Below are 19146 nucleotides of genomic sequence, written 5' to 3' on the forward strand. Positions count from 1 at the left end.
ATGTTATTCTTTTTTTTTTTTTTTCCCTCTTAAGCTCGCGGAAGTTTATTACCCAAAGTCCATTTTTTGAAGTAAAAAGGAAACTAAATAAACCGAAAAAAAAAACCGCCTCAGAGTAAATAGTACTATTATTAATTGTTTTCTAATTGGTGGTAGCACTTTACTGTATATCCGTATATATTATATACTGTGCGTATACCAGCAAAACATCAAGTACTTATGTAGGAAAATAGTGGTGCGATAGCGAATCATGAAGACCAGGAAAAGCACGTCATCGAGTTTTTGTTTTCAAAACAGAAAGTTACGGCAGTCTTTCCCGGTTATGCCCTTTTTTCTTTTGACAAAAACATTTTTTGTTATTCGAGAGAGACCCTTGAAAGTGCGGGCTAAACCCTGTTGATAAAGGGTCAAGAGAAAACACGCAAAGGCCTCCTGTGTGACCCAGTAAAAAAAGTAGAATAGGATAGCAACGTAAAAAAAAAAAAAGCCCATCGCTTCAAGTAACTAACAACAAGCAACGCCAAGGGCAAGTAAAAGCAAACAAATAACTCTTGATTTTGTCTTCGGATTCAGCTTTTGCTTTGAAGGATGCGAATCCCTCCACTGAAAACCCGATTGTGCTCTTGGATGATTTTCCGATGAGAGAAAACAAGAAAAATATCCGAGAATTTTTTTTTCCACATCTAGCAAAACGCCTACAACGAAACAGAGAACAATTCCATAGTCCAACGCAAATAGAGATCCCATCATGATAGCGAACGGAGGTATTTTAAAGCGCAAATGTACAGGGCATGAAGACCAACAAGAAACATGTAAAAACATCGCGGCTATCAAGCCTCAAAAATGAAAACAAAACAAAGCGAAAGAATATAGAATAACAAATGGCAAAAAAGGTTGTACATGAAAGGGAAAATATCTACAATCAAAATAGAAAGAAAGAGTAACAGTGTCACGGCCACTTGTTGAAAAGGGTTGAACGGTACTGTGAAGCCCATTCATGGAAAGGCCTGAAGAGCAGGCTCAGATGACAAGTGACAAACCTCACCGGTGCGTAGTAGCGTAATCGTACCTCCCACCGCTGCTAGGAGGCCGGTGAGGATCGTACGACTGTGAAGTCTCATGCTCGCTTCCGCTTCCGCTACGGATGGCAGGCGTCATCTGAGGCGTGTTGATTCCGCTGTTGCGCCCGACGGTCCCCATCTGATTGTGAGGCATCGAAGATCGTCGCTGGTGTGAGCCGCCCAGGCTGGGGTCCAAGGCCGAGTTGTTCGTAGCGAACTGAGGCACGGCGCCGGGGTTGGTGAATTGGTAGGTGGGCGTCATGTTGAGGCTCGAGTTCGGCCAGGGCGCACTCACGTGCCGCTGGTGCGTGCGTGCAGGGCTTTGCCCGTTCATGCGACCGGACTGGTTGAAGGTGTTGTCGGTGCTGGCCTGGTTATAGTTACCCCACGCGTCACCGTACAGGTTGCTGGTTCGTGGCTGCGCGCTAGCCTGCGGGACGGTGCTGTTTCCATAGGGAGAGCCGCTGTAGAAGGACTGCTGAGTTGTGGGCTGACTGTAAGACGTTCCGTAACCGTATGACATGGTGCTGCTGGCGGTAGATGAACCCGAACCCAGCTGAGGATAAGCCGACTGCATGGTTCCACTGCCGTACTGGTTGTTGGGCAGCCGATTCGAGGATGTGTCCCAAGAAGCCGAAGGAGTCAAGTTTGTTGGGGTAGGGAATCCGGGTGAAGGACGCTGCATCGACATGCCGTATCCGTAGCCACCTGTACTCAGGTTTTGCGAGTGCGAAGCAGTGCCAAGCGATCCGCCAAATGCGCTGGGGTCATTGGATGATCGAATGGGAAGTGTCGTGGTCGGTTGTTGGCCCCAGGGGTTGCGCACCTGGCCATACTCGGTACCGCGCTGGCGCTTGCTGGGATTATCCCAGTGAGACATACCAACAACGTCTTGGAGGTGGTCCAAATGGCTAGCCCCTCGGCTCGACTCGCTGAGGGTAGATCGGTGGCCATACCCATAAGGTGGGAGTCGAGATCGAGAGGGTGGGACGCGGGAGGGTTGGGGAGGTGCGCGCCTCTGGGGCTTTGTGCGTGGCTTAGGCTCCTCGGCTCTGTCGGAAGTAATGTTGGGGAGAATCTCGATGTCGGGAATCAGACGGGTGGTGCCGGCTTCGAGCTCGTCTTTGAGACGACGGGCGATTCCCAATACTTCGTCCGTGGTGTAGCCATCACCAAGCTTCTCGATAAGCCACTGTGGAGGAGCTTGACCCTGTTGCGTAGCAAAGTCTGAGTTTCTTGACCCCGAGCCGGGCTGGCCTTCGTCATCTTCTTCGTCCTCGTCATAGCCTTCGCCATCAACCCGCCTACGCTTCTTGCCAACCTGTGAAAGCTGCTGCTTTGTTTCTCGGCGCTTCTCCTCACGCTTGCGGAGCTGGAGCCTCCACGAGGTGACAACGCCAGAGGAGCGGCTGTGCGCAACGTTGTAATCGCTCCAGTTCCGAATCTTGTTGATTTGGCGGATGACGAGGCCAATCTGTGTAAGAGAGTAGTCTGGACCGGCACGGTAGCGGCTGCGTTGGTAGTGTTTCCGGCAGTAATGGACCCAGGCATTGTCGGGGATTTGTCTTGTGCAGAGCTTGTTGCGGCCAAAGATGTGAGAGACAGCCTTTCTTAGTTGTGAGCCGGTGTCGCACGGCCTGACACCAAACAGGCACCTGGGAGTTGATTCTTCGTCGTAGTCAGAGGCTGCTCCCGGATCTTCGGCATCACGGTCTTCTTCGGGTCCCTCTACCGTTGGGTTTTCCCATGGCTGAGTGACAGGCACCGTTGAAGCCGTTGTTGGAACCGTCTGGTCGCTCCTAGTGGCTGAGCTGGCTGTCTCTTCGCCGTAACCATCCTCATCCGAAGGGCTCGAAACTCGGCGTGGCTGATCAAACATGTTAAAGGACTGGTTATACGACATTGACGGCGAGTAGGTCGTAGGCTCAACTATGGGCGCTGCGAAGCCTCCCGATGGTTGATACCTCGCCCGGACAGCTGGGAAGTCGGGCGCCGAGGCCGACCTCTTGTGCCCCGGCTGGTAGCCGTAGGCCAGCGTGTCGCTGGTTCTTCTGTCGATGGCATCCATGAGTTAGCAGTGACTTGGATGGGCGTGAACAAAGGAATGATGATCCAGTCCATGATCATCAAGAAGATGATGGGGGATGGGGGAATTGAGACTAAGGTAGACAACTACAAAGACTGTGCGGGGGTGCGCGATAAACGTTTCAAAGCACGGCTATGCACCATGACCAGGTGCATATACACGGGCGAGGCAAACGGGGTCAGAGCGCGGTGAAGGTTTGGTTGAAGCGGTTGTGCATTACATGAAGCAATGTTCCTGCGCCGGCAGCTGCACACCTGACTCTGTCTCTCTCAAAGCTTTGCCGACCGACTTTGATGACGATGCTTCGAGGTAGAAGAATATGCAGTGGAACTAACCACAGATCAGGCTGGCGGTTTTTCCTGTACAGCAAAGAACATAAACCTTGGAAAAAGAAGGCTCGCTCGGCGTTGCGATTCAAGAGCCGTTTTTTTGAACGGGGGAACCGAGGAAGTGCAGAAATACCAAGTGCGAGATGAAGACCGATGAAAACCCCGAGAATTACAACCTAGTTGTTCATGACCAACAAACTGAGCCAAATTTGATGATATTGTAGGTCATGACCAGTCGGCTTCTGGGTGATGGGAAAGTAACATATCGGAATGGGTATTGGACAAAACGCCGTACTTCATCCACAATGGTGGAGATACTTTCCAATTTGCAGAGGCAGTGACTAACTGTCTGATTCTCTGCGCACGGAAGGCTTGAGGTGGCATCTTTCATCCCGACGTTTATGAGGTGGGAACTGGGGGTCCACGTGACACCTGTGAATAGTGATGGTGCACTGGTCTTGTGATGGTGGTGAGGGGGGTAAAAGAAGAAGAAGAAAGAAGGGCGTCACTCACCTCCCCATGTCCATCACCGGTTCTCGCACATTTGTTGGGTTGCTGTTAAACAGTATCGCGTCTGATGGTGACTGGGCACGATGCGATCTCGGTTGATCCGACTTCAAGCCATTGTCACTCTCGCTGGAATGAGCCATTACTGCCGAGTTCTGAAGCTCCATAGAAGTGCTGTTTAACGTAAAGGGGGATAGCGGCTGCAATGCTGGGTCGACCAAAGGGTCCGAGTCGTTCCCCATCATCACCCGCGAGTTGGGATCATCGTGAATGGCAGTTGCATTGCTATTGCTACTGCTATTCCTGTCGTTCTCGTCGGACATCTTGGCCTCGAGTGATGAAAACTCATTGATTAGATGGTTCATGGGTTGGAACTCGCTGACGGTTGACAGAGATGATATCCTAGAGTGAGATCCCGAGTTGTTGGAAGAAGCTGTTGTGTAGGATGATGCCAAACTGCTGTGACTGTCGGAGAACTTGTGCTTCGAGAGCGAGTGGGGACTGCTGGGCTCCATGTGGTGATGCTCTTGAGTCGGAGACTCGCCGTACAGTACTGGCTTGGTCGCCAGTTGTGTCCGGATCAGCTTAGTATCCAGCGTTAGCGGCAGAGAGTAGCCACCGGCATCCCATGGTGTTCTGCTCCTGTTGGGCGTGCGGGATTCGCTATTACTACGCGAGGCCTCCTTCTCAGAGTGAGGAGTAATAACTCCGGTTGATGGGTCCGTCGTGTTGGTAATGATTGACGGTGTTGGCGTCATGTTTAATGGGTCTTGTTGTTGTTGTTGTTGTTGTTGTTGTTGTATCATTCTGCCGGCAGCACCTGCTGGTATTAACAGCGAGGTCACGTCCATTTTGTCTTGCGAGGGCTGAGGGGACGTCGCCTGAAAGATGGGACGAGCTGGGACACAGGAGTGCCAGCTATCCCTTGCTCCAATGACCTGAAATCAAAAGAGCAGGTTCGCGAAAAAAAAAAAGAGAATAAGAAAAATGTCGAAAATGTTGATATCCCCAGGAGATCTGCCTCGCAATAGAAAAAAGACCACCTTACACCTGGTTGCGCCTAATGTCTTTGATTGGCGCGAGTAATCCAGCAGCTGATGTCACAAATCCTCACAGAGGAAAGTTGTGAGTCTTAGGCGTTGCAAAGATGACGGCAAGTTGATCAGGAATGATGCTCTGTCCTTGTTTACAGGATATGATACTGCATTCCTCTGCAAATGTCGTCGATGAAGAGTGTGCGGATATACTCATACAGAGTTGACGTCGGCAAGGTTGGTGAAGAAAAACAAATAGAAAATAAAGCCCTTTTTTTGCGCGACTATGTCTGCCAGTCGGTGTGCGATAGTCTCATCCGTTATGTTGGGAGGATCTGCCTTGGCTTCCGCATGGGCGTCGCAGAGACGAAGATGCTCAAAAATGGAGAGGGTTATAGGGGAATTCGCTGTTGCGGGAGATCCCAGACTTATGTGTAACACGCGTCTACAACCCCTAAGCCCAATAATCAACGAACCCAGGCTGATATGATTATCAGACCTGTCGACTGGATCGACGTTTGAGAGTCGCACTGACAGGCCGAACTAGGATTGAAACACGCGAAACGCTCTGGGGGCCGGGAGAGAGAGCCGTTAATAAGTCGTCTTAAGTGAACGGGTTGACAGTGGAGGTGGGCGCGTACCTCTCTGAGAGCTTGGTGGTTTGCGACCTGTTGGAACCGAAAAGCCAACGGGGTCGAATAAATTAATAACGATATGTGGTGAAAAGAAAATACGATCGACTCGTGTGAGGAAGCGTAAGGTGAAAAAGAAGAGATGGGGATGTACGTCTGGGGTGACTTATTTCCAGCTCGTCCCGTCCTTATTCTTGAATCGTCCTTGAAAAGGCGAGGGGGGAGGGGCAAAAAGATTGGACTATGTAGGGAAGCTCGAAAAAAAAGTAAACGTCTCAAAAAGGAATATGGATCGACTCCAGGTCGGTATCGGCACAGTTTAAACCCAGTTATTCGAGGGTCGGAAGGCTGCCCCTTGTGGCGTGCTGGGATGTTAGTGGAAATCTTCCGGACTATCACAAGGTAACCGGTGCTGGGCCAGGAGGAGGAGGGGGAGCAAGCAAGGAGGGTAGCGATGTGGTTCTCCTCGCCTAGTGGGCCAGCTAGACTAGGATAGAGCGAGGTCCAAAGTAGAAACGAAAAGTTAAGACGAGTAGTATGGAGGAAACAAGAGTTAAGAAGTTTGACAGGGCCAAGCAACGTCTCAGGTCGAGGAACTAGAGATTCCTGTGGACGATGAGAAGGAAAAACTGTTGGGTGGGGAGGGACGGACATGTACGCGGACAGGCCAGACAAAAAAAGATGGGAGAGTCCATGAAGAGTGAGATACCATGTGGATGCAAGGCAGTCGATCTATTTTCACGCCTGCAGTGGGAATAACATGAAAGCAGGTGCAAGTTTATCGCAGGGATACTGTCCGGAGCCATGATGCCTAGGATCCCATGTAGTGACCCATCAACAAGCATCTCATGTTTGAAAGCCCCGGCGATTAGGAGTTGTGGAGGAAAGGGGGCCTTGTCAAGGACAGGCAAGCAGGGGGTAGCTAAAAGCACGTCCAGAGAGCCGAAGCACAGAAATTCGGGTATGTGCCAGTCCGTTCACTTTGAGAGGAGCCAAGTACTGACAGTGGAGAACATAAAAGAGAGAGAGAGAGAGAGAAAAAAAAAAGCCAAAAGGACGTGGTAGCCTCGAAAAGGAGGGGTGTGAGCAGTGAAGGGGCAGCACAAAGGGAGAGTTTATGGGGGTGTTGGTGATGGTTGTGGTGGTTGTGGTCATGATGGTAGTGTGGCTGTTTGTTGGCGGTGATGGGAAGAAAAAGAAAAAGAAAAAAAAACTTAAAAATCGCACATACCTGGGCAGTGAATTATTAGGAGTGAAGGTAAAAGAAAGAAAGAAAACAAAAAGTATACAAACTATGTCGTGCTCACACCGGACAAGATTATTTGCGAGCGCGAACACGGTGAAAGACAAAACAGCATGTTTGTTTACTGGGCTGAGCTTTTGCCAGAAAAGAAAGGCATGAAACCTTCAGATAAGAAGTGGACAAGACTGGTCGAGTACCGGACAAAAGTAGAAATGGCGACCCTTGAAAAAGGACAGGACGTACTACAGTACGGTAAATTCGCATTGAACAAAGTCACTGCTGGTCCATGTTTAAACTTCCCCACAGTATTTTGGTTTGGGCACGGGTGGTCCGTCGCACCCCCGATGGCAGATGTGTGAGGAATACCCCTGAGCGTCCCGGAGCAGTGACAGGGGTGCGTGCCACAAGGCCAAGCCCAAAATCTGAGCCCGATGGAGGGCTGCACTTTGTACGTGAAGGTGAGCGTAAGCCACAAAAACCCGGACAATATCAGCTTTATAAACCTAGCTTGACCGTTGGTAGACGTAGTTATTAGTAGGAGCCAATATCAGTGGGATTTTTTTGTACTTTGTTTTCCTTTCCGGTGCCTTATCCGGGCCACCGCATCTGGCCTGGCGACCATACTAAGATATGAACTTCTCCATGAAAGTGGATCTGACCCTCACTTCAGGAGAGAATCCATCTCAAGCCATACACGATCAAAAGACGATGACACTATAGGGCAAAAATATAAAAATAAAGTAAAAAAGTAAAATAATTAAAGAAGACAAGGAGTAAAAAAAAAAATTAAAAAAAAAATATAAAAAAATAAGAGAGGATACAGATTCTGATTCTGTTAATGTTCAAGTTGCTGAACGTTTTAGAAGATATCCTTGCGCGTCAGATTTGTCGGCCGTAGATCGCAACGTCAGGGCTGGTCGTCTGAACCAAATATGATCTCCCCAGGGGTATGAGTCCGGACCGACAAGGGTTTTGGCCGTGCCAAATCGCCGCGCATGTCGTTAGCGAGAGCGACGTGCTACTCACCGGTACTGAGATGCTCCGTACAGATATCTGGCGACCTGGTGGCCTTGTGCAGACAGGCCCCCACGGCGCTTGACCTGAATAGGCGTGATTGCTTTCAAGGGCAATCAGAAAATTATCGCGTCTGTTCCCAAGTAGGCGAGCATCTGATGGTAAGCGGCGTCATATACTTGCAGTGCCAAGACGCAGCGCCTGTACACAACATCCCTGGTCAGATCTCTTTCTCTATTGAGCTAGATGCGTCTCTGCGTGTCTTTTCGGACTGCGTTTTCGCTCTCTGATATACCCAACCATGTTGTTTCTGGGTCAAGGCTCGCCGTAGGTAGAAACAGCTATAACAGTGTGCGACGGGGGGCTGGCCGTACGGTGCGATTGAAGTTGTGCAAATTTGCTTTTTTCTTTCTTTTTTCAACCACTCTAACAATAGTTGGACCGCTATCAGCACAACTATCCTATACTTACCGGTATCATCCGAGCTGAGTGTCGCGATATTCGAGAGAAAAAAAAAAAAAAAAAAAAAGAATGAATTTAGCAGCACACATTATTTACAGCAAATACAATCCTTGGTAGGGTGGTATTTTAGGTAATTGAAGCCAAAAAAAGTACTAGCATAGAGAAAAATTGAGGCGGAGTCGTTAGGGGACGGCTGATCTGCGACGTGAGACCTGGGATTGGGGGCTTGAAACCTGTACCTTTTTTTTTGGCGGGACAGGGCTCAGTTTGCATCTGCGACCGGATTTGCCGCCTGACCGTATCAGGTACAATGGGACACCGTACACGGTATCCGCGAGATTGCAGCAACCAAGTATCTGGCAGCCCTGGGAAATACACACGGACATTCCCCTACCCTCACTACGACTTTGTAACTTACAGTACACATCAAGCTTATTATGTACGTACAGGCACTGTGACTTACCTTTCCTTACTCCTTAGTTTCCATTACGGGTTGAACGAGCGCGGTAGCGCAAAAGGTTATGTGCTCTTTTGTGGTGGTGGGGGCGTTGAGGAGATGTCACGGGCGGGTGCAGGGTTCCCCAAACCAGCCCACTGGTGGTTTATCATTTTGGTGTGCCTCTGGCGTGGCCGGCACATGCCGAACGGCCAACCATTTCTAGCCTAGTATGACCGTTGAAGAAAATGATAAATAACAGACACAAGGATTATGATCTGTCCAGAGAAGGGATGAGATTAGGCACTTGGAAATTGTACTGTATGGATGTGCTTGATTGAATGACTGGGGGTGATTAAACAATCGGGGACGGACATAGCTGTCTCCGTACAAGAGGGTCATACTGTACATGAAATAGGGATAGTGCGAGTATCAATGAACAGGTTTTTTTTTCGCATGTGAGTTGCTATTCCCAACCTACCAAGTAGAAAGCACATGAAGTTATTTCAAGCCTCTGAGTCGGACAGACTTTAGGCTGTGCTATATTGAAAAAGGCAAAAAACGAGTACCTCCCTACTTTTTTTGTGGTAAGTTAGCAATAGGCCCGATAGAAACAAGAAGAAAAAGAAGAAGAAGAAAAAATCAAAATAGAATATGATTTTTCACCAGAATGGAAGAAAAAAAAAAAAAAACGTCCAGCAACCAGTACCAATGTCTCCAACGACCTGGTCGCCGCCTTGGGCCGTTGAGTGGATCCTTGAACACTTTTGAGACTTCTGGAAACCAGAGAGACCCATATTTACTAGTACAGTATCTGCGGTATAGTGGCTTCAGTCAGCCAGGGGAAGGGGATGGCGTGCAAGGCAGGCAAGCAGGCAGGCGAAGCTGAGGCATGAATGGGATGGATGGATTGGGTGCCAAGAAAAAAATCACCATGGTTTGGGTTTCTTGGTTTCCTCAAGCAGCCCAGCAGTCTGATGTTCCAGAATTCTTATTTTTGTGCTCCCTACCGGTATGCCTAAGTTAGTTACGTTGCCTTAATTATCTCTCAGCCCGCCCTCCTGGTGCAAAAAAAAAATATCAAAAGTGGAGATGTGCATTGTATGCAAACAAGTTGAATTGATAGGTCGCCATGTTAATTAAGCTATTTCTAGAAATGATCCCATGGCCCAGTCGCTGGCTATAGGTGGTAAGCTGTATACCTTACCTGGGGCAGCCTCTCCGCGTTGTGATGATCGCCAGCGTCCCATCTGCTGGATTTTTCTGTGTTCGGGTGGCAATGTTCGGCACATGTTCGTCAGCATCATCTTAAGCTTCTGTCGCGTGAGATTTGGACAGAAAGATGCCGCTTTAGGATGATGTGAAGGATTATACGAAAGTACGGACATCAGCAGCAAGATTCAGAACCTGCAGCTCTTGTGTTTACGTCGTAGTTCTTCTAGTTCAGCTCAAGTTTTTCTCCTTTCTTTTTCTAGTAATTCAAATGGTTGGGCACGTATTCGTAAGTAAGTAAGGTAGGTTGGCAGGTGCAATGCCCAGGCCTTCTTCTCTCCGGATCCGGTTTGATGTCCAGAAAAAAAATAGATTACTCTTACAGTAGTTGAATGCGGAGAGCCTAGAGCTAGAACAAATTTAGTCTAGCAGTGTTACGAGATTTCTAGGCATATTCTTCTTTAATCGCTCCATTTGTTTCTTGTGCTGTCCGGTGCTCGGATTTTTTAGGTCTACAGTAGTCAACTTATGTAGCATGGAGTTGTCCTACCATACCCCCTAGTTACGAACTCATGCAAGGCGAACTTCAGTCGTCAGCTAGGCGATCAGGTAGGTAGGCATACAACTCAAGTCGGGTTGTTTTGACAGCTTGTCCATCCCGTCCCTTCGCAGATCGTTCGCCTCGACTTTCACGACTCGCAGCCATCTCAATTGTTCCCAGTATTGTTGACAGTATACCGTGCTTGGTTGTTGTTTTTTTCTTTCTTTTTTTTCGTAGGGACGTTAAGAGGCTCTAGGATGGAATAAGGTAAAGTCTGGTAACGGGTGACGTATCAGCCGTTGGCCCCTTAGGTCCTTGAGAGGGGCAGGGGTTTTTTTTTTTTTTTCCTTTGCGCATTGTAGTCGAGAAAGTCGACGTCCGATTGGCTCCTGGAGTTTGAAGGAATCCATGTTTCAGCCTGGCTGTGCTGCATCTCAAAACTTAGCCGGGGTGTGTGGGACTGTGGGTGGGTGGGTGTCCAGTGTCTGTGTCTGTGTCTGTGTCTACCTGAGGGTTCCGAGTGGGGCAGCAGCTTTTCCACACCTCGCCGGACCCTTGCGGTAGCTTGCGGGATGTTCCCTTCTCACCCGGCGCCCGACCCTCAACATTGACCGACGCCAATTGGTTCACCATAGCCATGCTCGGAGAGCCGCCACTGCGGCTGCTTGCGGACACGAGTCGGATGACAAGAATGAAGGGAGGCATACCGCGCAAAAAGAATCACACGAACGGCAAAACCCAATTGACGATTGCATTTGAACAATGATGATTGTATTTTATTTTCTCTTTCGTCTCTCTATCCCTCTCTCATGCTAAGGGGCCCTAAATCATTTCTCCTAGTTTGATGCATTGTCCATGTGCGGCTTGCAGCCATCATCTCTCCTCGACGTGTTTAGCAGATAGGATAGGATATCAAGACCAAATGGACAGAGGGGAGAAAAAGAAAACCAATCCACTTTATCGGATGACGGCGGGCAGGCGGGGCCTGACATGACATGCATGAAGATTCAGAGTCTGACGCCAAAAAAAGAAACCAAAGAGCATTGCGACGTCGCCTGGACTTTTTGAGTGTTTCAACCGATTCTTAGTTCATGCGGTCGATGGAGCAATCGACATCCGGACACCGGCCCATGTCAACTCGGACGAACAAAGAGTGAGGGTGAATTAAGAATAGGGAGACAAAAGATCTCAGTGGGGGTAGGAGCTACCAAAACATGACTGACAGCTCAAGTTTTTTTCAAAACAAGGGCAAGAAATCTTTTTCTTCACTCCACGCAGCTACCTTAGGTACCTTACCTGGTTAGGTGCGCTAGCTGCACTACCATAGGCACAATCCAGTAGTCTATTCGTCGTCCGATCCCTGATCTGCTATCCCATACCGAGGACCGAGAATGAATGGGTTGAACGAAAGCGCTGCCAAAAGAGACTGCCTCAACAGGTTTCTAATCCCAAAATTGGAACTGGTACCTGTATGTGGATAGCTAATAAGCTATCTCCCCAACTGCCCCTTGCCTTGTTATATTCTTTTTATATTTTATTCTGTGTTCCGCCGATTTTGTGTTGCAGACTATTACGTTGTGCTTTCTGCCAAGGCTCCTACTGCCAAACCTAAAATTCGAAGCTCAAGGCAAATGCAATGCGTAGGTAGACTCCACCCCGGGTTTTTGTCCGCCGATGTCCATTTTTTTTTTCTTTCCATATTTACGGACGGTTAGATGCCCTGTACATGCGTTGAAAGTACTTTGTCTCCATTCCAAGGTAGGTAAGGTAAGGTAAGTCAAGGCAGTAAAGAAAAGGTTGTCTCGGATTCGCTCTTGTCTCCTGGTTCTATTCCCTTTCTGTTGGCATGTGGCAATGCTCAGTCTGCCCGGCCGTGTTGAATACCGAGGGGCCGATTCGCAGACACTGCAGCAACTTTAGATCCGGAACTTTCCGTATTGCGTAGGCAGGTATCGATAGACTGTTCAGTGCTTTGGGAATGAAGCCTCGTGGAAAGACTGAGCAGATAGGTTAGAAGTAAGCAAGTACACATCTTTTACGAGACTAGATGGTCACCTTTCAGTTTTGCACATCCCAGTTCAGGCCAGTCCAATCCATTACTTTGTCCCTTGTGAGACTGAGTGATCGAGTGAGGCTGAGTTGGCCTCAAAGCATACCTACATACCTTACCTCACGCACACATCCTCTTGCGGTGGGATGACACCTCCGAAAGCACGTTGCGGTGAAAAGGAAAAATTACAAAAAGGGCGGACAAAAAAACACGTTTGGTTTGCCCAAAAGTACCTTACGGCCTCATGTTGTGGATGACGGCTTGCCTGCTGTACGCCTAGACCTGCGGCATCACACAGGGCGGTCATTACCAGGGACAAAAACATGATGTCGTTCATCCGTCCTTCTTGCGCGGCTGCCATCTGTGGTGGTTCCCCCCCTCCTATTCATTCATTTGCAATTCCGTTATGGTTTTGCTTATTCAAAGAGAAGAAGCAAAAAAGGAAATCACGTCAAAGCGCCGTCACAGATGCTTTTCTTTTCTAGGCACGCTCCCGTGATGATTTCTTGTATTTATTTCTTTCTGCCTAAACTTTTTGTTTTACTTCCAAGCTGGTACATAAACTAAAAGGTTTGACAGAGCGCCCAAAATGTGCTTGCTTGCATTTCATCCAACTTCGCTATCGGGTGGCTTGGGGCACCTACCCGTCCGTGCCCCCCTGACTTCCTTCCATACCTACTTGTTGCTTGCTGCAACTTGATCTCAAAGATTCCATGGGTAAAAAGGCTCTCGACCAATCTCTCCCACGCATACCTATGCAGATTCAGTAATGAGCAATGATAAAAATGCAGGCTCATGGGCATGAGGCTAAGAATAAGTGCAGCTTTGCTTTGGACCGACCCCCAAAAAGCTCGCGCGTCCTCCAATCTTTCTTGGCCAGACCACCGATCGAGGAAAAGGACATTTTGTTCCATTTCTAATTGCTTTCTAGAAGCCCGTGGCTCGGTTAGCGGAAATGGCGCTTGCCGTTTTGTCGATCATGGCTTGTTATGGCCTAGAAGCAAATCGCTCCTTTACGGGAAACGTCTAATTTGTCACTCATTGTTTTGTTTATGTGCATCGTCTAAATATAATGCAATGTCTTTATTTTTTGTGTGCGTGCCTCCTGCATGTCAGCGCCCACGAGTCCAAGGCACAAGTTTTGATAAGAGTTGAGCTTCTCCGGCGGATAGGTACAACGTGCTTCGACAACGTCTGCGGATAACCCACTGGGCGTTGTGCTCGTTTTCATTCACTGTTGAAGTGCATGGCCGACAGCTTTTCCCGAGCATCATTTTATGGTTCTGACTTTGGCATCTGCGGTAGGGAATTCTGATCAACGATGCTATGCCATTTTCAAGTCGGACGAACGTGGTCATAACCATCTGCAGCTGGATGTACTACAAGACATGCCATATGAGACCAGCTGAATGACCATGACAACCCTGGGCTCACTAATAGCCAACTTGTCGATAGGAATTCCTCGGTAAACGTATATTTTGTAATGTCAATGCTTTTCGTTGCCCACGCCGTTGACGTGTAAAGGAATCATGAGAGTTGCTTCTTTGTTTTGATGGTACATTCAGGGGAGTTTATTTTGCTGATATTACTACATGTCACTTGCTTGATACGTTGTGAGCCTCAATACAGGACCGATAAACGCAACGTTCTGTACTATATGCTTCCGTTACTTGTTCCTAGTGGCCGTTCTAATCTGTGTCTTCATGCCGTCATATGTGCTCATATATGTATCCTTGGAGCAGTCCATTGACTGAGTATGACGGTGTTGCATACTGCTCGGGTTCTAGGCAAGGTAAAGCTACACCGGAACCTAATTATTATCGTCGATCGTCAACAGGCCCGTGATAACGGCTTGTCTAGCAATAATCAGGTTGTTTATTGTATAAACGACCAGGCCGTCAAAGTAGTATATACATAGACTGTGCCCAAGTAATAAATACTTTACGTGAAAATACATTCTATGCTCGGCGCATACCTTGGTAGTAATACCAGTCACCCATGATGTATTCACAATATTAGACATATCCGCAAGGATAAACCAGGGCTAGAGATTCGGCAAGGCTTACACCGGTCTACAGGTACTGATATGTAAAGGGGCGGACACCATCAGCAAAGGTTTGCTGGGCTGCCAAAGTTACACAACAGAAAATAATCGACTGACATGGATGCCTCAGTTTGTAGGAGGGCAGATGCAGACCCAGCCAGCCGAATATCAAGTTCTTGTAGTCTGCTAACAATATTCTATCACATTGTGAAAAGCGTCAAACAACTATCATATCAACAAGAGAGCCAGAAACAAAGAGTTCGTCGGGTCCTCCAAGAACTCATCGAGCCGGCAAGTCAACTTGGTTGGATCGAGATGCGCACAGCTTTTGGCGCTACCTCCAGGGCGCCAGGGAATGGCACTACACCGGGTATACTTGCTTGACTGAGGTGTCACAGGATGCAAGCATGGTTCGGAAGGATTCCGACGGTTGACCACGCCGAGATATGGATTATCTGTATAGCAGTGACCAAGCCCCCCTCTTGATAAAATTCAGAGGCTACCTAAAAGGATAGACCTGATGGAAACCCCTCACCAAACTCCAACCTGGAAACTAGACTAGGCTAGGAGCTGGCGCTTGACAGAAATCTCCTACGTGCCTGTTGCCTAAGGCTGATGGAAGCGTGCAGTCTCGCCGTCGACTAGAACGCGAGCATTCCTTGGTCATCAGATGCCCATTCCGAAGCAAGTGTGGCTACATGTCAGGTTACACACTCATAGATACCACATAATTCAACAGCAGATGATCGTCGTATACGGGCTCGTCATGTATGTCATAATGCAGACATGCAACTTCCCGATACTATTGACATGCTCCGTAATTTATTCTTGTCTGAGATATATCCCGTCTGGCGGTTGCCTCAACTACCAAGGATGTTGTGCCCCGAGATATAAACGTGGCTTAGTGCCTTGTATTCCCTACCACCTTCAACTTGAACATCTAAATCGACCTTAGTCTTCTTCAAGTAAGTTAGTAGCATCGCATACCATAAGCTTATGGAACATAAATCATATGATCTAATCCGGCAAGTTGCGATGCAGACACAGCTCTTAATGAATTGGCAAGCATGCACGGAACTAGCCAGTGGGATGAAAATTAAGATTGCGGGCTTCTATCCCCTATGTAGCACCCCTTTTAGCTAGGTACTCATATTCTCTTACAACTGAAAGCCCATAGAAGGGCTTCGGCTGGATGAAGGCGCCCTCAAGTGCGCTGACGATCCTTTGTAAAGACTTTGCCAGATAAACGCCTCGCTCAACAGCAGTTCTATATCCTTCTCAGTCCACTCCTTGGTAGGCAGTGACTGAAGAAACATCATAATCTCCTGGAAGTCCATCTTGGTCAACTTGGCAGACCATTTCACCAGGAATGCCGCGCAAACATATAGATGAAATTCGGAAAAGCCGTTTTCCTCGGCCTGCAGAAGCGGGTTGTTAGTGAACGTGTCAAGCGTTGTGTCGTCAAAAGAAGCGTGACTATCCTCACCATGTACGTATCCCACATCCTGATTGTGTTCTTTACACTTATCTCCCGCATGAGCAGGCAGTTCATCCACCTGAAACTGAACTGTATAAACTCGACATTCTCTCTCTCCAAGTGCTTCGCCAGCTGCTCGTCTATCCTAGCCGTCAGATCTCGTAATGCAGAGACTTGCCGCTGGATTCCGGGCTGTGCCACTATGTAGTGGTCCTGAATGCCGTCCAGCAGCTTCGTCAAGCACCAGAACGTATCAGCCTCCACTGCGTCAAGCACGGCCCGTGGTAGCTGGCCCGGATCCATGCCTTTCTCAATGTCCGGGTCTGTAATGTAGGTACCCAGAAATACCTGCCAGAAAGGTGTGACGAGGTCGTTGATACCCTGTACATAGCCACTAGCCGGGTGCCGCACGGCCCAGACATACAGTATTCTCTCGAGTGACCTCTGGGTCGCCTCGTACCCGTAAAGCTCGATGTGCGGGTTTGTGCGTGGCACATCAATGCTGATCTGATGCCATACTGCCTCATCCAAGCCCCTGCCACCCCTGCCCGGTGTCGATGGAGGGTTGCTGCTGCTGGCTTTGACACCACTGCCGCTCTCGAATGCTTGCCGAACACCATCAAGATACTCCTTGCGCTTGCGTTCCAGTACCGCAACGCGCCTCTCGCTACTTGTTGGTAAATAACTAAGCAGCAATTGCCAGGTCATGGCACGCACTTCTTCCGGCACTCCTGACCACGCCAAAGCCCTCAGCTCTGTCAACGGTATTGAGGATGACTGCAGTATCTTTTTGAATTTATTGATTCTTGTGATCCTGGAGTTTGCCGCATCAACTTCCTTGGGTGTAGCATCGTGCGGCGTCGATGGGTGGCTGATTAAGTGTAGGGCGTTGGCTGGGTCTTTCAGAATATCCTTGTACTGTGGCCTTAATATCTTGCCCTCGCTCTTCTTAGATATCGGATATGCAGATGATGGTCGCTCAATTGCTATGTCGCCAGTGTCTTCGAATTGTCGCATCGCAAGTGGGCTTGTTGCAGCAGAATGACTGACGCTCCTCTCCTGCTCCTCCGCCATCCTCCGCGTATTTCTCCTTTTCGTGCTGGAAAGGCTGGGGAGGCCAAAGTCGTCGCCGTCGTCATCTCCGTAATCCTCATAATCATCACCCTCGTCCATTTTCCAGTCATCGTTGGTTCTAGAGAGAAAGTTCACATACGACTTGATCGGCGGCGAGCCCAGCCCAGGCACCGGTCTTGAAGGCGGAGAGGTCATGATGTTTTTCGGTGGTTTGGAAAGAGGAGCCGAAGGTGGTGTATGCGGTCGGGATTGTGGCCTCGAAGAACTGCCCGAAACGTTTCTGAGGTTGGCGGGCAAATGTGCGCGTGCGCATTAGCTAAGAGCAACGACCACCAGGATGCAAACGCAGATACAAAGGCCTGAGCGCATACAGGGCATCAATTTTGAGCATATCGGCGTGCGAATATGCTGCGCCAACGATTTTGTTCCCATCCCGACTCCGCGCCGAAGTCGAGGGCTGCCTCCAGAACGGAGACGCACTGCTAATACCGAGTCAGTCTTGGTTAAAGCAAGCTTTGGGTGGTTAATAACATACTCTGATCGGTCTGTTCCCCATGCCATTGTAGCTTTTAGCAACCTAGACCGTTGCGTGAAAAGACAAACGCACTTGCCAAGGGGCAAGCATGTGAGGGGGTTCACATACCGACTTGGACCATCTCCTGCTACGGACCGTTACCGTCAGCATGTTAAGCAAGGCTCGAGGGAGCCAGCCACCGCCTATGGCCAAGCCAAGTAACTAAAACGTGGGGCGATGATGGCCTTACCTGCGGAGGGACCTTCTTGCCGCTCCCCGAGCCGGAGGAAAACATGACGCCTGAGATATAAAGAGAAGCGGCCTGTGCTGCCTCTCCCGATGTTGTTTGGTACTAAGTCATCGCAAGGGCTCCGTCGTTCGGGATCACTCTTCCCCAGTCTCGGATGTTTGGCCTGGATTGTTTGCGCGACTGACGGCACCAATTGATTGCCCCTCTCTGGTACCTCGCGCAGCAACGGCAGGGCGCCAGGGTGGGCTGAATTATGGGGCATGACCGCCCCGACTTTGTCCTTCCGTTTAGCGCTACCTGGCGCCAACTGTCGTCAGCACGGACCCGCATGAATTATTTGAAGCCTGAGGCAGCATGGCCAGGCACAGCTTGCCCGGGTGAGGCTCGGCCCGCGAACCTGAGCTCATGCAATTACGACCTGGACAAAAACGACCAAGAAACATCCCGTCATAGCATCACCATATTTTGCGACGACCGAACAACCCTCGACGCCCTGAAAAACACCGACAAGATGGCGTAAGTCCTCTTCCGAAGAAGCCTGGGAACATTTTAAGACGCACCATAACCCTCTGGCCGTCCCGACCGTCGCTCAATGGCACCCAAAAGTCAATCGTACGATCAGGCTGCGACCCGGTAGCTAACCTGTGGCTTCCAATTGCAGCTTCGTCAACGCACCGAACAAGGTGCCTTACTACCAGCGCTTCTACCAGACTGCCTACCGCAACCACCAGCGCGTCTGGAAGATCGTGAGTCTATGCTTGGAAGGATAGCGGAGGGATAGCGTGGTGCAGCAATTGGACTCTGGCTCACACAAATGTCATACAGCACCCGAGGAGCAGGTACATGCTTGTTCCCTACCTCGTCGGTCTTTGGGGAGGTCTTGGACGTAAGTGCAACTCGGCATAACTCAGAGCTTCAATACTTGAGGCTGACCATGACAAATTATAGTGAGCCTGTGGGGTCTTGGACGTAAGGCCGCTGGCTACAACTCCTACTGGGGCGAGAAATAGATCTGAGACACACCAACGAGGTCTCATGAGTATGTTAGAATTTGTTGGAGTTAAAAGGCGAAGCTGAGTGCCTTGGGAAGAGAACTTATTCAAGCCTATAACAATGCCTCCAGAGGCAAGTCTGCAGCATTCACTTTACTAGAGTCAGTCACACTTTCACCGAACGGGGA

The 19146-nt window shown here is 49.2% G+C and overlaps 6 protein-coding genes across 6 annotated transcripts; 2 read left to right on the forward strand and 4 right to left on the reverse strand.

Moving 5' to 3' along the window:
* Positions 1 to 269: 269 nt before the first annotated feature.
* On the reverse strand, positions 270 to 4834 carry PgNI_05948 (uncharacterized protein; the record flags this gene model as incomplete). The annotated part of the gene is made up of 2 exons (XM_031125977.1): positions 270 to 3112; positions 3990 to 4834. The coding sequence occupies 2 exons, from the start codon at positions 4832 to 4834 to the stop codon at positions 1042 to 1044; spliced, it is 2916 nt and encodes a 971-aa protein (XP_030982001.1). The 3' UTR covers positions 270 to 1041.
* Positions 4835 to 8887: 4053 nt separating this feature from the next.
* PgNI_05949 (uncharacterized protein) lies at positions 8888 to 10722 on the reverse strand (the record flags this gene model as incomplete). Its single annotated transcript, XM_031125978.1, has 4 exons — positions 8888 to 9031; positions 9286 to 9339; positions 10012 to 10067; positions 10710 to 10722. The coding sequence occupies 4 exons, from the start codon at positions 10720 to 10722 to the stop codon at positions 8888 to 8890; spliced, it is 267 nt and encodes an 88-aa protein (XP_030982000.1).
* A 77-nt stretch (positions 10723 to 10799) lies between these two features.
* Positions 10800 to 11196, reverse strand: PgNI_05950 (uncharacterized protein; the record flags this gene model as incomplete). Its single annotated transcript, XM_031125979.1, has 2 exons — positions 10800 to 10871; positions 11065 to 11196. 2 exons carry the CDS (start codon positions 11194 to 11196, stop codon positions 10800 to 10802), a joined length of 204 nt encoding a protein of 67 aa, XP_030982784.1.
* Positions 11197 to 14872: 3676 nt separating this feature from the next.
* Positions 14873 to 15085, forward strand: PgNI_05951 (uncharacterized protein; the record flags this gene model as incomplete). The annotated part of the gene is made up of 1 exon (XM_031125980.1): positions 14873 to 15085. A coding segment is annotated over one exon (213 nt), but the record flags the coding sequence as incomplete, so codon positions are not given.
* Positions 15086 to 15808: 723 nt separating this feature from the next.
* Positions 15809 to 18011, reverse strand: PgNI_05952 (uncharacterized protein; the record flags this gene model as incomplete). The annotated part of the gene is made up of 6 exons (XM_031125981.1): positions 15809 to 16069; positions 16138 to 17482; positions 17574 to 17681; positions 17738 to 17747; positions 17846 to 17864; positions 17967 to 18011. 6 exons carry the CDS (start codon positions 18009 to 18011, stop codon positions 15809 to 15811), a joined length of 1788 nt encoding a protein of 595 aa, XP_030982782.1.
* A 466-nt stretch (positions 18012 to 18477) lies between these two features.
* Positions 18478 to 18976, forward strand: PgNI_05953 (uncharacterized protein; the record flags this gene model as incomplete). The annotated part of the gene is made up of 4 exons (XM_031125982.1): positions 18478 to 18482; positions 18628 to 18712; positions 18792 to 18852; positions 18915 to 18976. The coding sequence occupies 4 exons, from the start codon at positions 18478 to 18480 to the stop codon at positions 18974 to 18976; spliced, it is 213 nt and encodes a 70-aa protein (XP_030982783.1).
* Between the last annotated feature and the right edge of the window lie 170 nt (positions 18977 to 19146).

Source organism: Pyricularia grisea, chromosome I (assembly GCF_004355905.1).
Source record: "Pyricularia grisea strain NI907 chromosome I, whole genome shotgun sequence".
Taxonomy (NCBI): domain Eukaryota; kingdom Fungi; phylum Ascomycota; class Sordariomycetes; order Magnaporthales; family Pyriculariaceae; genus Pyricularia; species Pyricularia grisea.